This window comes from Salvelinus namaycush, chromosome 2 (assembly GCF_016432855.1).
Source record: "Salvelinus namaycush isolate Seneca chromosome 2, SaNama_1.0, whole genome shotgun sequence".
Taxonomy (NCBI): domain Eukaryota; kingdom Metazoa; phylum Chordata; class Actinopteri; order Salmoniformes; family Salmonidae; genus Salvelinus; species Salvelinus namaycush.
In genome coordinates this window covers 35,445,162-35,461,817 of record NC_052308.1, presented here as the reverse complement: position 1 = coordinate 35,461,817, position 16,656 = coordinate 35,445,162, and the positions used below count along the sequence as shown (strand labels likewise).

At 40.5% G+C, this 16,656-nt stretch overlaps 1 protein-coding gene across 2 annotated transcripts in view; it reads left to right on the top strand.

The window, feature by feature from the left end:
• The window catches only part of LOC120062147 (carboxy-terminal domain RNA polymerase II polypeptide A small phosphatase 2-like), a 39,060-nt gene that overhangs the window by 20,257 nt on the left and 2,147 nt on the right, over window positions 1–16,656 (top strand). Inside the window, exons 2-6 of one of the 2 annotated variants that reach the window (XM_039011956.1) lie at window positions 6,425–6,576; window positions 10,070–10,171; window positions 14,729–14,785; window positions 15,800–15,892; window positions 16,417–16,602. In XM_039011956.1, the coding sequence (XP_038867884.1) occupies window positions 6,425–6,576; window positions 10,070–10,171; window positions 14,729–14,785; window positions 15,800–15,892; window positions 16,417–16,602 (590 nt within the window). The remainder of the gene's footprint in view (window positions 1–6,424; window positions 6,577–10,069; window positions 10,172–14,728; window positions 14,786–15,799; window positions 15,893–16,416; window positions 16,603–16,656) is intronic. The other variant, XM_039011963.1, reaches the window with a different exon arrangement.

Genomic DNA, 16,656 nt, shown 5'->3' with positions numbered 1-16,656 from the left:
CAATAACGTTCCAACCGGAGAATTCCTTTGTGTCTATAGAAGTAATGGAACGCAAGTCGATATCATGTGGAATGCACGTGACCAGGAACTGGCACTCTGCCAGACCACTGACTCAAACACCTCCCATCCGTCCCCACATCACAGTAGAGGCTTCATTCAACGTTCTACAGACTGTTGACATCTAGTGGAAGGCGTAGGAAGTGCAAACAGATCCATATCTTACTGGGATTTGAATAGGCGATGAGTTGAAAATCAACCAGCCTCAGAGTTTCTCAGGTTTTTGCCTGCCATATGAGTTCTGTTATACTCACAGACATCATTCAAACAGTTTTAGAAACTTCAGAGTGTTTTATATCCAATAGTAATAATAATATGCATATATTAGCATCTGTGACAGAGCAGGAGGCAGTTCACACTGGGAACGCTATTCATCCAAAGTGAAAATGCTGCCCCCTATCCTAGAGAAGTTAATATGGTTGAATCCGGAAACTATCATCTCAAAAACAAGACATTTATTCTTTCAGTGAAATACGGAACCGTTCCGTATTTTATCTAACGGGTGGCATCCATAAGTCTACATATTCCTGTTACATTGCACAACTTTCAATGTTATGTCATAATTACGTACAATTCTGGCAAATTAGGCGGCCCAAACTGTTGCATATACACTGACTCTGCGTGCAATGAACGCAAGAGAAGTGACACAATTTCACCTGGTTAATATTGCCTGCTAACCTGGATTTCTTTTAGCTAAATATGCAGGTTTAAAAATATATACTTCTGTGTATTGATTTTAAGAAAGGCATTGATGTTTATGGTTAGGTACACATTGCAGCAACGATACGCACCGTATCGATTATATGCAACGCAGGACACGCTAGATAAACTAGTAATATCATCAACCATGTGTAGTTACCTAGTGATTATGATTGATTGATTGTTTTTTATAAGATAAGTTTAATGCTAGCTAGCAACTTACCTTGGCTTCTACTGCATTCGCGTAACAGGCAGGCTCCTCGTGGAGTGCAATGTTATCAGGTGGTTAGAGCGTTGGACTAGTTAACTGTAAGGTTGCAAGATTGAATCCCCCGAGCTGACAAGGTAAAAATCTGTCGTTCTGCCCCTCAACGAGGCAGTTAACCCACCGTTCCTAGGCCGTCATTGTAAATAAGAATGTGTTCTTAACTGACTTGCCTAGTTAAATAAAGATTAAATAAAGGTGTAAAAAACAAACAAAAAAATCGATTTCCGATTGTTATGAAGACTTGAAATCGTCCCTAATGACCTCTAGACGTGATGCTTGGCATTCAGGCCAAAGAATTCAAACCTGGTTCAGACCAGAGAATCTTGTTTATTATGGTCTGAGAGTCCTTTAGGTGCCCTTTGGCAAAATCCAAGTGGGCTGTCATGTGCCTTTTACTGAGGAGTGGCTTCTATCTGGCCACTCTACCGTAAAGGCCTGATTGGTGGAGTGCTGCAGAGAGGGCTGTCCTTCTAGAAGGTTCTCCCATCTCCACAGAGGAACTCTGGAGCTCTGTCAGAGTGAGCATTGGGTTCTTGGTCACCTCCCTGACCAAGGCCCTTCTTCCCCGATTGCTCAGTTTGGCCAGGCGGCCAGCTCTAGGAAGAGTCTTGGTGGTTCCAAACTTCTTCCATTTAAGAATTATGGAGGACACTGTGTTCTTGGGGACCTTCAATGCTACAGAATTGTTTAGGTACCCTTCCCCAGATCTGTGCCTCAACACAATCTTGTCTCGGACCTCTACAGACAATTCCTTCGACCTCATGGCTTGGTCTTTGCTCTTTAAAAAGAAAAGGAGAGCCGCACACTCTAGGTCAGATGCAATAATTGAATAACCTAATATCCAACGTTTCGACAGACAAGCGGTCTTCATCAGGGTACAATGACAAACTGCGAGTCACTAGTTTATATAGTGTCAAAGGACACACACAGGTGTCTAATCATTGCTGGGTGTGGCCTGAATATTGGTTCATGCTCAAATATAAAAAGAACACACAAAAAATCATGAATGATAGCACACGATCATAGATACAATTTGGCTACATAGGCCTACAAACATTTACAATGAATAGCAAAACCACAAGAATGTTCAAATCAAAGTCTACGTTGAGACCGAAGGGAGCAAGGGTCTTTAAATTAAAGATCCAGGCAGCCTCTCGTTTTAACAATAAATTGTTCAGGTCACCCCCTCTCCTAGGGAGGATGAGTTGTTTGATGCCGATATAACTTAGGGACAAAATTGATAGGTTCACTCCCAAAATGTCGGCCGCAACTGGGTAAGTCGAGTTTTTGCACCTAAGGGTGCTACGATGCTCCAAGATTCGTGCTTTTATTTTGCGCTTTCTTTTACTCACAATTTTTACCACAAGGAGAAGTTATAAGGTAAATAACTGCCTTAGTGGAGCACGTGATAACACCTTTGATTGGGATCGGTTTCCCTGTTTAGGGGTATTTTGAAGGATCTACGTTTGTAAGTGCCATTGCATTGAGTGCAGCCATTACACTTATAGTTTCCATCCAGTAGAGGCACAAATAGATGTTGTGCAGGGATATTTTGGGGAGGTAAATCAGAGTTTACCAATTGATCTCTGAGAATTCTGCCCCGTGAGAATACGATCAAGGGAGGAGGGCCTAAAAACACATTACCGATACTGTCATCGGATCTTAGAATGTGCCAGTGTTTGAACAATTCCCTTAATTTGTTCAGATCACTGGTTTTTGCTCTAACATGCACTGTCAAGTGTGGGACCTTTATATAGACAGGTGTGTGTACCTTTCCAAATCATGTCCAATCAATTGAATTTACCACAGGTGATTTTATTTTATTTTATTAGGATCTCTTTTAGTCCTCATTTGGACTAATTTTCCAAGAGTCCTTAATTATTCAAATAAAATGTATATACAATGACATTTTCACATATAACACACTGTTACAGTCAAAATACTCTGACATATTGACCAGATAAATACTCTGTCTAAAAGATAGATTGATTATTCGTCTACCGTAGTCCAGCACAACTTTCCTATGTGTTATATTTAAATGGTTTTAAAGTATTGTTTGAATTTATATATTGGAAGGTTTCTGGTTTGCTCAGATAAATTATTACATTTCTTTATTGCTCTAAATCGAAATGTTATTTTGCCTATTTCTCTTCTCTGTCTGGATAACACATCGATGGTGGACAATCTATTCTTAGTATTTACTGAATGTATGTCTCTTACCAACTGAATACTGTTGTGAATAGAGTTTGGCTGTTTTTTCAATTATCTTGTTGATTGATGACCAACCAAGAGCATTAAACATGACTACAACAGAAGATCCATATCTCCACCTTAAAACAATCCTTGCTGCTTTGTTCTGTGCAATCTGCAGCCTCCTAATTTCACTTGCTGATGCATTTCCCCAGACCACAGAACAGTAGTTCACATGACTCTCAATTAATGCTTGGGTTATTTGCTTAAGAATCTTTCTCTGTAAATATTTAGCTATCCTTCTGATCATGCATGCATTTTTTTTATATATATTTTTTTGAGTTATTTGAGACTACCTTGATAAGCAGTTGTCTAGCTGCACTCCTAGTAGTTTGGTTTCTGCCACTTCCTCAATTTGTACTCCCCCATATTTAATTTAATCCCATGCTGTGTTGGCCTTTTCCTGGTGGAACAGACCAATATAACCTTGGTTTTCTTGGTGTTCAAAACAAGTTTGTAACAGCAAACCCACTCCCTGATATTTCTCAGATCTACTTGTAGAGCTTGCTGTACCTGTTGAACCGATTGTCTTACTGTATAAATTGTAGTATCATCTGAAAATATAGTAGCTTGAGTTTCAGATAAGACATAAGGAAGGTCATTGGTATATATTAAGTAAAGAAGTGGCCCAAGGCAGCTGCCCTGCGGTATTCCACAGTTTAAAGCATGAGGGGAAGAAAAATAACCATTGATATAGGTGGACTGTTTCCTATCAGTTAGATATGACTGTACCCAATTCAATGCTACCTTCTTAAAAACATAATGCAATAATTTTGTAAATTATTTAATAATCCACTAAATCAAATGCTACTCTAAAATCTAAAAATAGTACACCCACAAACCTGCCATTATCCATAGCATTGAGCCACTGGTCAGTCATGTCAACCAATGCAGTAGTAGTGGAATGGGTTTTGCGATAAGCTTGCTGATTGACTGTAATCAGATCATTCTTTTCCATGTACTCCCATATTTGTCTACTCACAATACCCTCCAATATCTTACTGAATGAAGGGAGTAGACTAATTGGTCGACTATTGGCAGGAGTAATGGGTTCTTTGCTGTATTTCGGGATAGGACCCAGTTTAGCATGCTTCCATACATTTGCAAACGTCCCCTTTTCCACTGTAATCTGGCGAGCAGCAATCAAGTTGTAGAAACATCTCAAGGATGATCAATGGAAACAGGATGTACCTGAGCTCAATTTCAACTCTCATAGTAAAGGGTCTGAATACTTATCTAAATAAGATATTTCTGTTTTTGAATATATTTGCAAAAAGTTCTGAACTTGTTTTCGCTTTGTTATTATGGGGTATTGTGTGTAGATTTATTTATTTTTTAATCAATTTTAGAATAACGCTGTAACGTAACAAAGTGTGGAAAAAGTCAACGAGTCTGAATACTTCCCGAATGCACTGTAACTGTTGAAAGTGAGGAAGGATGAAGCAACAAGAGAGAGAGTAATACGCACATCATTAGGGGAAATATTATAAAATATATATATGCGCCAGCCTACTAAATATAAAACTGTACATTTCTAAATTAAAATCAAATTAACTAGCTTATAATTGTAACGTTGTAGGACGCATGTCCTGCACCAGTATTGCATGTTCTCTTCCATCTTCATGGTTTGATCGAGTTGCGTAATTCTACTTTAATACAGTACAGTAGGCTTAATACAGTCCACACTCAAAAAGATTAGCCTACTGGAGCTTGTTACATTTATCTATGGGCTTTTCTGTTTTTCTGTAGTGTGTCATGTGCTACCCATGTGTTGAATAACAGCACAATCCTTTTGGGCTCGGGCTCATGAAATGTCTTAAGCTCGTAAAATATCTTTACTGTATGGTACAGTGTGCATCAGACTTGAATTTTCATTCCTACAACATTTGTAATCAAGTCCAGACATATTTATATGCTTTAGAATGACATTTCTGGTTTTGGTCGGAAATACTGGGTTACCCAGGAGTAAAGGGATTTATTCTCGGGATGGAACATTTTGTAAAATAACTGGAAAATATTCAACCCTACAACATTAGCATTTCTTTCCAACATTAGTGCTGTTTTCCTAAAGTTAAATGCGCTTCGTGTTTTGTTTTCTTGCCACGATATTAACGAGTGTTGAGATACTGGTAGCGTCCTGACCCTACTTTTGACCAAGGCTCGTAGTCCACTACATAGGGAATAGGGTGCTTTTTGTGACTGTCAGTCAGTGACTTTTTATACTTCCTCCTCTCGTGCCTCCCAGATGCCTGAGTGTGTAAATGGAGTCGACTCCCTCTGACCCTGTGAACTGAGCTCATGCAGAAATAGACCCACACTGAGAGCAGGATCGGTTTCCTGCCTGCTCTGATCTGTCAGCCCTGGTAAAGACTAGGGAGGGAGGCCTGAAGGATATATTCTAGTGACAACAGGATTCTCCTCTAGAGAGCGATATGGAAGACATATAATGGCCGTCGGAGATGAAGCCTAGTCCTGGAATAAAAAACAAGCCCAATGGAGAATCTCCGTTACTCCAGGACTAGGCTTAATTGGTGTCTGGAAAACCGGCCTTAAGGGTATACTTAAGCGATAAGGCCCGAGGGAGTGTGGTATATGGCCAATATACCATGGCTACGGGCTGTTTTTTACGCACAACGCAACACGGAGTGCCTGTATTACAGCCCTTAGCTGTGGTATATTGCCAATATACCACAAACAGCAGAGGGGCCTTATTGCTATTATAAACTGGTTACCAGTGTAATTAGAGCAGTAAAAATACATATTTTGTCATACCCATGGTATACGGTATGATATACCATGGCTTTCAGCCAATCAGCATTCAGGACTCGAACCACCCAGTTTAAAATGGTTATCAGAGAGGGTGACATCATAAATGTTTGGTGCCAATTAGGGTGTCAGTTAGTGTAGGTCTACTTGTTGTGGGTGTTAGTTAGTGATTGAGATTGACTGGAAGACTCATGATTGCAAATGAAAGTAGTCCCGGAGAAGTCTGTTTAGGGGTAAGGGATTTCATTTTTGTGTCTTCTCTCTATCCCATATTAAAACACTCAGTAACTTATATTCTAGGTGTGGGTATTCCCATATGGGTTTCACCTGCTGTGAGTTTATTTACACATTTGTTGATATTGTTTTTGTTCCTTCTTTCCCTAGGCCAGGTGAACAAATCTTCCCCAAAGAAGCCTCGGAGCCGAAATATCTTCAAAGCGCTCTTCTGTTGCCTCCGAGCACAGGATGCCCCTCAGCCTCCACCCCCTGCCCAGGATACCTTACTTCCTCCTGAGGACAATGGGACGATCGCCAAGGTAACAAACAGCTGCCCCCCCCCCGACAAACTGAAAGTTGGGCTGGTTGAGTACACTGATGAGTAGCTTATAGGAAAACCTAGCATTAGTGTAGTAGACCAACTTCTGTCCAAGAGGCTATGGCAAGTAGTGATGCAATTTACATCAGAATTGGTCTTAAAAAGTGGCAAATTTGATGAAATGTCATGTTAGATAAATCGGAGTAAATGGAGAATAAAGGCTAGATGGAGATTTTATAACTTCTCCCTGACAGATAAATTGGTCTTCATGCTCTACATTCTTATTTCCTCAGATTCAGTATTATTCTGTCTGTTTTCACACTGTTCAGTACTCTAGATAAACCATGTAATTACTATATTAAATGGCTAATGTGGCCTAATATGAATCACTATGGCTCAATTAATGTAATTTACCAACTAAAGTAGAGCTGGGCTGATCCATACAGTACAACACTTGTATTTGGGTCAGTGGGTAAACATAACTACATCCCAAATGTCACCTTGTTTTCTGTGTAGTGCACTACTTTTTACCAGGGCCCACAAGGCTTTGGTCAAAATTAAGGCACTTTTTATGGAATAGGGTGCCTTTCGGGACGCATCCCATGTCATTACCCTGCAGATTAATATCTGTGATTCTGAATTACAGTTCCTCTTAGCTTAATTACTCATGTTCCCACACCATGTTCAGATGTTAGACTGCTCATGAACATCACAAGAATTCAGTCAATCCCCAGTTCACTTAAGTCTTCTGAATTTAATTGGGCCAAGATAATAGGGTGTAGATATAAATAAATATAATTAAATTATTCAAATGCGACAGTTGAAACTACCACGCTTCCCAGATCTTCCCCCTGTATTTATTTATTTATTAGAACTACTATATATTGTAGGGTGTCCAAACAAAACGCATATTTTGACCATGGGTAAAATGTTAATTGTATAGATAATCCTCTAAGAAAACCAATGGTCCAAACCTCATGTCTTTATCATAATCGGTTCAAAAGTTAGTTTTTGCCCTTGTAAGATGGACAACTAAATGGAGGCCAGAGAAAGAGTGGTCAGAAGTAAGGAACATTGCACAGCATCATGTCAGCTAGGCTGGATGCTGTGAGAGAATGATTAAACTTGTCATCTTTCATCTCGAATCTGCAGGGTATAAAACAATTTAGGTAAAAGAGATCGATTTTGAGACGTAGTATTTTCAACCGAGCACTGAGCTTACTGCAAGCTTTTTATTTTCAAACCTTTTACATTTAATTCATCCCATGCCATACTTATTTAGATTTTTGCAACCCACGAAAACAACTTGAAGACTACCATCACAACATGTAAAATCCACAAAAGGAGCTCGGTGCTTATTATTGGATGTAGTAGGTTACGAAATCCAACTTTTTGTACACTGTTAATGAAATGTTCGATAAATAGGCCACTGAATGATTCAGAACATGAATAATCATATTTGTCGTGTTAAATGTATTTTATAACATAAGGAAGTGAAATTTCCTCTCGTGTGTTTTCACCCACTCTGGGCATAGTGGATGGACACCCTATATTGATGACACTGGTTTAGTTAACATGCTGGTCAATGGGCTTTTTAAATGTGAGCTGTTTAGACTAAGGCTAACACCTTAAACTCTCCCCTGTGCTAACTAAGCACCCTCTTCGACTGATGATGCTTCAACTGTTTACCAAACAGTCAGTAAAAAAAAAAAACACCTGTCTGTTATGTTTGACTATATAACATAGATTAACACGACCGTGTGGACCTCACTGTTCTTCTGTTAAAAGTGTTCAGCGAGAGAGCATGGCTAGGTTTAGAATAGATAGGCAGGCAACTTGTAGACGGCAGCACATTTAGACCGAAGAGTAAAATATTTTGGTTGCGGAAATTAAGCTACTTTTCTCCCAACGCTAGGCTGTATTAGGCCTGTCCTCAAGCTAATAAAATACTTTGTTGCTGATATGTAGCCTAATGCTTGTTTGTCTTCTACTAGGCACAGTTCAGAACTGTCATGGATATAGGCCTAGAATAGATGTTTGTGTTGAGCCCTGTTGGTGGGTTTGTGATGGATGCGTGGGAGTTGACTCTAGAACCTAGTTAATGGTCTTTCATCTCTCTGTTTAGCTTGATCTACTTCAAAACCTTCGCTACCAGTTTCAAGTACGTAAAGGACAATATCATTGTGGTTTTTGTGGAAGTTAGAACTATACTGAAAGGGGTTAAATTAAACTGTCACATTGGGGATGATACTCAGGCAAATGTTTGTTATGACAGTTTTTTTGTTATTTTGATCCATTATCTTCAGACATGTTATACACAGCTGTTAAATGCTATTGTATTTGGGATGGATAAGGAAATTAATTCAGTTTTGCAGGACAGTGCATTGTGCAATAGGATACGTGTTTTCAATTTTTATTGTAGATGGGCCATAGGTTATTTTTCTGAAACTCACATTGAACGTGATTCCTGTATAGAATTGTACCAGAGTCCCAGGTTATTAGATGATGGATCCCCTCTGGAATCTGTCATCAAGTGTGGGGTGTGATGGGTATTCAGGTACTGCAGGGGGTCTGAGAAAATGTTATATATATTTTTTTTAATTATTGTTATTTCAATGTTTTTATGAATATCGCTAACAGAATAAACAAATGTTTAATTACATACCTACAGTAGAATAGAGGATAATATCTTCTTTCTAATAATGCCCACTTTATTTCTCAAGTCCTAATATTGAGCATGTTACACTCACAGGAGTATCTACCCTAGGCTTTGAAAAAGCACCCGTGAATAGGCTACCTGTGCGGCACACAGCTGGTAAGCTTTCTTGGCTTGGACATAAATTTTTGCCAACACATTGCTTACCTTTGTTTTACCAGCTAAACAGCTGCTTTTAGCGAAAATGTTTTTGGAGTTACCCTTCTAGCTAATAGGCTATGTTAGAGTTTACACTTCCTCTTCCAATTATAATGTGGGGAGATCAAAATAATGAAAAACTATTCACAATCTATTAATTTAAAAATGTTAATTACTTCTCCTTGCCATTCACCTGATAAGACAAGAAAAACTATCTTGCTAACGTGTGATGGTGTCCCTGACATGCCGGTTTGCCTGGGAGAGGGTCCCTGGGCAAGAGAAGGTTCGACACAGGGAAAAGTGTAATCTGGTGGCCAAACATGTTACTACAGTGCACTCTGAACATACGAATCCTAGATATAAGAATGAACCACTTACAGTGGTTTTAAACGGTGGGACAGAAGTATTTCTAAACTGTAATCAACAATGGCCACTTACTTACTGGGACTTATGTGATTTTTATAGCCAATGCGATTCTTACAAGGCTGGTGCACTGTAATGTGAAAAAGAGAGGAGGATGAAGTGCAACATGTAATGGTGCAGGCTGGGTAATGTGGTTCCTTTTTGACCTCCCCACCTCTACCCTGCCTCTACCGTCCTACTCCTCTCCCTACCCTTCTCCCTGTCCCGCACCTTTCAGGTCCCAGAGACCAGTCTACTGCCAGAGGTAACCCCTGAGGATGAGGGCAAGATCTGTGTGGTCATTGACCTGGACGAAACGCTGGTGCACAGCTCCTTCAAGGTAACACACACACACTTAATAAGAAACGGTGCTATTGGAAAACCTTGACCTATTATCTCACCACATATGAAGAATTCCGAGATATGTTGTTTTGATCCTGTGCAGGCCAGGGCAGATGATCATGCAGTATATACAGTTGAAGTCGGAAATTTACATACACTTAGGTTGGAATCATTAAAACTCGTTTTTCAACCACTCCACAAATTTCTTGAAAGCAAACTATAGTTTTGGCAAGTCGGTTAGGACATCTACTTTGTGCATGACAGAAGTAATTTTTCCAATGATTGTTTACAGACAGATTATTTCACTTATAATTCACTGTATCATAATAACAGTGGGTCAGAAATGTACATACACTAAATTGACTGTGCCTTTAAACAGCTTGGAAAATTCCAGAAAATTATGTCATGGCTTTAGAAGCTTCTGATAGGCTAATTGACATTGTTTGAGTCAATTGGAGGTGTACCTGTGGATGTATTTCAAGGCCTACCTTCAAACTCAGTGCCTCTGCTTGACATCATGTGAAAATCAAAATAAATCAGCCAAGACCTCAGAAAATAATTGTAGACCTCCACAAGTCTGGTTCATCCTTGGGAGCAATTTCCAAATGCCTGAAGGTACCACGTTCATCTGTACAAACAATAGTACGCAAATATAAACACCATGGGACCACGCAGCCGTCATACCGCTCAGGAAGGAGACGTGTTCTGTCTCCTAGAGATGAACAGACTTTGGTGCGAAAAATGCAAATCAATCCCAGAACAACAGCAAAGGACCTTGTGAAGATTCTGGAGGAAACCGATACAAAAGTATCTATATCCACAGTAAAACGAGTCCTACATCGACATAACCTGAAAGGCCGCTCAGCAAGGAAGAAGCCACTGCTCCAAAACCACCATAAAAAGCCAGACTACAGTTTGCAACTGCACATGGGGACTAAGATCGTACTTTTTGGAGAAATGTCCTCTGGTCTGATGAAACAAAAATAGAACTGTTTGGCCATAATGACCATCGTTATGTTTGGAGGGAAAAGGGAGAGGCTTGCAAGCCGAAGAACACCATTCCAACCGTGAAGCACGGGGGTGGCAGAGTCATGTTGTGGAGGTGCTTTGCTGCAGGAGGGACTGGTGCACTTCACAAAATAGATGGCATCATGAGGTAGGAAAATGATGTGGATATATTGAAGCAACATCTCAAGACATCAGTCAGGAAGTTAAAGCTTGGTCGCAAATGGGTCTTCTAAATGGACAATGACCCCAAGCATACTTCCAAAGTTGTGACAAAATGCCTTAAGGACCACAAAGTCAAGGTATTGGAGTGGCCATCACAAAGCCCTGACCTCAATCCTATAGAAAATGTGTGGGCAGAACTGAAAAAACGTGTGTGAGCAAGGAGGCCTACAAACCTGACTCAGTTACACCAGCTCTTCAGGAGGAATGGGACAAAATATACCCAACCTATTGTGGGAAGCTTGTGGAAGGCTACCCGAAACATTTGACCCAAGTTAAACAGTTTAAAGGCAATGCTACCAAACACTAGTTGAGTGTATGTAAACTTCTGACCCACTGGGAATGTGATGAACGGAATAAAATCTGAAATAAATCATTCTCTCTACTATTATTCTGACATTTCACATTCTTAAAATATAGTGGTGATCCTAACTGACCTAAGACAGGGAATTTTTACTAAGATTAAATGTCAGGAATTTTGAAAACTGAGTTTAAATGTATCTGGCTAAGGTGTATGTAAACTTCCAACTTCAACTGTAACTCTTACTTCACTTGTTTGCAACAACAGGTTGTAATCTCGTGGCTCAGTTGGTAGAGCATTGCAGGGTTGTGGGTTCGATTCCCACGGGGGGCCTGTACAAAACGACATTTTACAAAATGACTTTTTTGGCCGATACCGGTATCCAATATTTACCTTGCCAAAACAATAATGCTGATAACTGATATTTACAATTTTTGCAGCCTTTTAAGCATTCTAGTACAGTTAAATAGTTAACACACACACATGGACGCAGCGGTCTAAGGCACTGCATCTCAGTGCAAGAGGCGTCACTACAGTCCCTGGTTCGAATCCAGGCTGTATCACATGGTAAGTCCTTGCAACCATAACTGTTTATGAATTTGAGTGGTTACATTTCCCCAGCCTCATCCCAATTTGTTTTTACATAAACGGGCGCGGGGAAAGTTCTTTGTTATTGTGTTTTTTTACTGGTGGCCTAGTGGTTAGAGCGTTGGGCCAGTATCCGGAAGGTTGCTAGATCGAATCCCCGAGCTGACAAGGTAATAATCTGTCATTCTACCCCTGAACAAAGCACTGTTCCTAGGCCGTCATTGTAAATAAGAATTTGTTCTTAACTGACTTGCCTAGTTAAAATAACGGTTAAATAAAAAAATCCGTCCGTGATTGGGAGTCGGCTCACAATTGGCGGTAAAAAATAATTTGTTTTTAACGGACTTGCCTAGTTAAGTAAAGGTTACACACACCATACTGACCAATAATGTATTTTGTTGGCATTTACGTATGTTCCCATTACCAGCAAAACATATTCAAAACCTATTTCTTTCACTTACTTGATGTGCTGTTTCGTTGGTCATTTGTTCAGTCGTGTCATTCTCAACCAGGATTTCTATGGAACGCCGTTTGGGTCTTTGCGTGTCTTATTTGATTCTTATTTGATTATTTGATTAATGGTGGTAGGACCATCTATGTGAAGCTAGCCACAATAAGGATTAGCCACATCAGTGGACTTTGAGGTTAGCCTTCAAAATAAAAGTTCGGTGTAATTCTACTATTTGTATTAATTTGATCACTGTCAATGACATACTTTTATTTTGAAGGCAAACCGCAAATTCCACTATTGTCCTTATTGTGGCTAGCTTCACAACACATAACCCGCCCGGTTGAGCCTCACTAGCCAGATGAAGCTAGCTGACTGCTTATAACGTTAGCTTTGGGCAACAGGGTTAAGTAGCTGGCTAGCTATAATTTTCATGAACTGAAGTTCAATTTCAATAGGCGAACAACAAGTGGCAACCTTGCTAATACTTACTCATAAGGTTTCCTAAATCATTGCTGAGAATAATGAAAATGACTGCAGTTTCTACTGGTCATTGTTTTCAGGCTGGTTGTATTGGTGCTAGCTAGGTACCAAGCTAAAGCTAGCCACCCTATAAGTTGCTTTCGAACAAATTATGCTTTATTACCAACGCGGTATTGTAAACACATCGTTCGTGTCCGGTGTTTGCTTGTTTGTAGACTTTTTTGTACAGCTTAGACAGTGCTACTGTATCTTTTTTGACACGCAAAGACCCAAACGGCGTTCCATAGTATGTATGTCGTGAAGCTAATAGCAGTGACGCTGTTACTATGTAACTCCGGTAGGGCAACATCTGAAAAATAGCACACTTTGTAGTGTGTACCGGTGCTCGACCAGTCGGCGAAAGCCAACATCACCCAACGACAGAGAACGGTTGATTGTCAAGGGCAATGAATTATCCATTATCTTGGCTTTAATGGATTTCGCCTTTGAGTTGTCTCGCTGAAATGTTCTTACTCTTTCAAATGACTGCTCGACTTGTTGACTGCTCAATCCACACAGCAGACATTCTGTGGGCTAGGTTAGGAATGCTGTGTTGCACGTGGAGCGCAAAATTTTACGTTGCATTATTACGTCATGTACCTACGTTATATAGGTATGCACGGTAGCTTTAACATCGGCGTTAAACTAGACATCGGCCGATATCGATTCCGATATGTTCACTGACATATCGTGCATCTCTACTCACTGCTAAGTTGCTCTGTATAAGAGTGTCTGCTAAATGACTAAAATGTAATAATTTGATTTAGTCCTCTTGTTTGTGGTCGTCTCACTTGTAGATCCCCCTATAAGTCTGTGTGTCATATGTAGTAATGGACAGCTGTTAGCTGGATCAGGTAGCTCATTACACTGGCTGGGAGAGTGAAAGAGGAGATGATGATGCTGTAAACACATTCATCAACAAAACATTGGTCACTGGCAAACAGACCACTGTTGTGGTCCCCACTAGTTTACATGTTTCTCTTGATAGGGCATGATTTCAACTGCTCTTGGTGGGGAGGAGTGGTTTGTTTTTTTACTAATTTAAAACTTGACTATGATTTTAGATGCGTTTTATCAGACTATATCATCTCTGTTAGCCCGGAATTAAAATCTTGTGTTAGTTGGTCAGCTATGTAATTTAACTTTTGTTTTACTTGTTAGAAATTAAGCGTTCTGACAAAAACGAAGTCTCCACCCTCACAAAGGAAACTCTCATTCATAGCCCCTCCTCTTCCGGTCCGTGTGGGCGCACACACAAAGCACTCAAGGTGAAGTTGCTCAGATCTCACGCATCCCATTCAGTCCTGTCAGATTCTCTCGATCTACACGCAGAATCTGCTCACGGGAGATTACAGAATATCTAACTTTTGTAGTTAATGTATACTTTTGTCTTTGCGTGTCACTGCAACTGGTTTTATTGGATTTGAAAACTGAGGATGGTGAATGGTTGTCCTTTTCTGATCCTGTAGCCCATCAGTAATGCTGACTTCATTGTACCTGTGGAGATTGAAGGAACAACACACCAGGTAACTTACAATGACTATGGCATTCAGATCAACACACATGTATTGTGTGTATATACTGTATGTGCTCCATCAGACAAATTCAAATAATCAGCCTCCCTGTGTTTATGTTTAGCTATTGCAGCCCATTAGAGAAGTACAACTGCTTCGGAAATTGAACACATTTAACGTTAATACATTAAATCAAATTTGAAATCAAAAGTCATGTGTAAATGGAACATTTGTTGTATAAATGTGTTCTTTTCCATGATCAAGATGGATTTACTTCGTAGTTATTGTAGAAGTCATAGCTACATATGTATCAATTGTAAAAATGTTAAAGCTGTATAGTACAGTTAAGCCAGGGGTCAGCGAGGGCTCCCTCACCCCACAATGGCCTCCTCGCCGTGGGACACTAGCCAAAGCTCTCTGGCTTCGGCCTGATTCAAGTAATCCAGGATAGGCTGGTTCCCGCCAGCACGGCCTTTTCTCGATTACTTGTTTCAGGAGGTGGCTGCCAACTTCCAACACACCCTCTGGAACGACCACACCGACAGACGCTTGGACGCATTCCCTGACCCACAGACGGAATGAGTAGGAAAAAGCAGGCAGACCAAACAGGGAGGCAGGCCTCCATTGTATTCAGTAAATGTTTAACCCTTTTTTTTAACCTTCCTGTTCAGTTTTGTTTTATATGTTGGCTTTCTTTTATTTTCTGAAATGTTAAACCAGGTTGTTGAATGGATGAAAGATGGATCCACTTGTGCTCACTAGCCTCTGTTTTCTTTTCACTGTTGCCTTTTCAATTAGCCAACACATTAAGCTTGTTAAGCCAGGTGAGTCAACTCTGTAGCCAGTGAATAACTTTGATCAGATTACAGATCAATAGATACTGTGGTCCTTACGGACTGGAGTTGTGTGAAGTTGCTCCAGTCAGTTAGTTAGTCCATAGACTAGTGTTCATAGATGGTTGCTGCTGGATAGCTGTACTTGATTCTCCTAGCCAGATGCTTATAACTGTGCTGTGATGTGTCCCAGGTTTTCGTCCTGAAAAGGCCACATGTAGACGAGTTCCTCCAAAGGATGGGAGAGCTGTTTGAGTGTGTTCTCTTCACTGCAAGTCTTGCAAAGGTAACATTGCTTTTACTGTTTTGGAAAATTAACTGGTACTTATACCATTTGCTCCACCTGGTGGCGATGAGATATGCCTCTTGAAAACGTAGCAATTCCAGCATTGCTAAAGGGATACTTCGGGTTTTTGACAATGAGGCCCAAAGTTGGATGAACTTGTGGATACCATTTTTATGTCTCTGTCCAGTATGAAGGAAGTTAGAGGTAATGTTGCTAACTAGCGTTAGCACAATGGCTGGCCATTGCGCTAATGCTAGTTAGAAATTGCGCTTGTGCTAGTTAGCAATTAACTTCAAACCGCCGCAGAGACATAAAAATGGTATCCACGAGTTCATCCAACTCTGGAGAAGTAGATAAATGGCCTCATTGCCAAAATCCCGAAGTATCCCTTCAACTCGTCTGTACCACCCAACATACCACTCTCCCCATACATTCTACTCTCTGTCCTACTCCCTGCCTGGCCCTCTCTACCTTTCTGTTTCTATCTTTTTCTCTCCATCTCCTCCCTCCCGTCTCCCCTGCAGTATGCCGACCCAGTGACCGACCTTCTAGATCAGTGTGGTGTGTTCCGTACGCGTCTCTTTCGGGAGTCCTGTGTGTTCCATCAGGGCTGCTACGTCAAGGACCTGAGCCGCCTGGGCCGCCAGCTCAACAAGACCCTCATCCTGGACAACTCCCCCGCCTCCTACATCTTCCACCCTGAGAATGCTGTGAGTGCTGCTGTCCAGTCCGAGCTTTACTGTCTCACCAAAGCCCTTACAGGC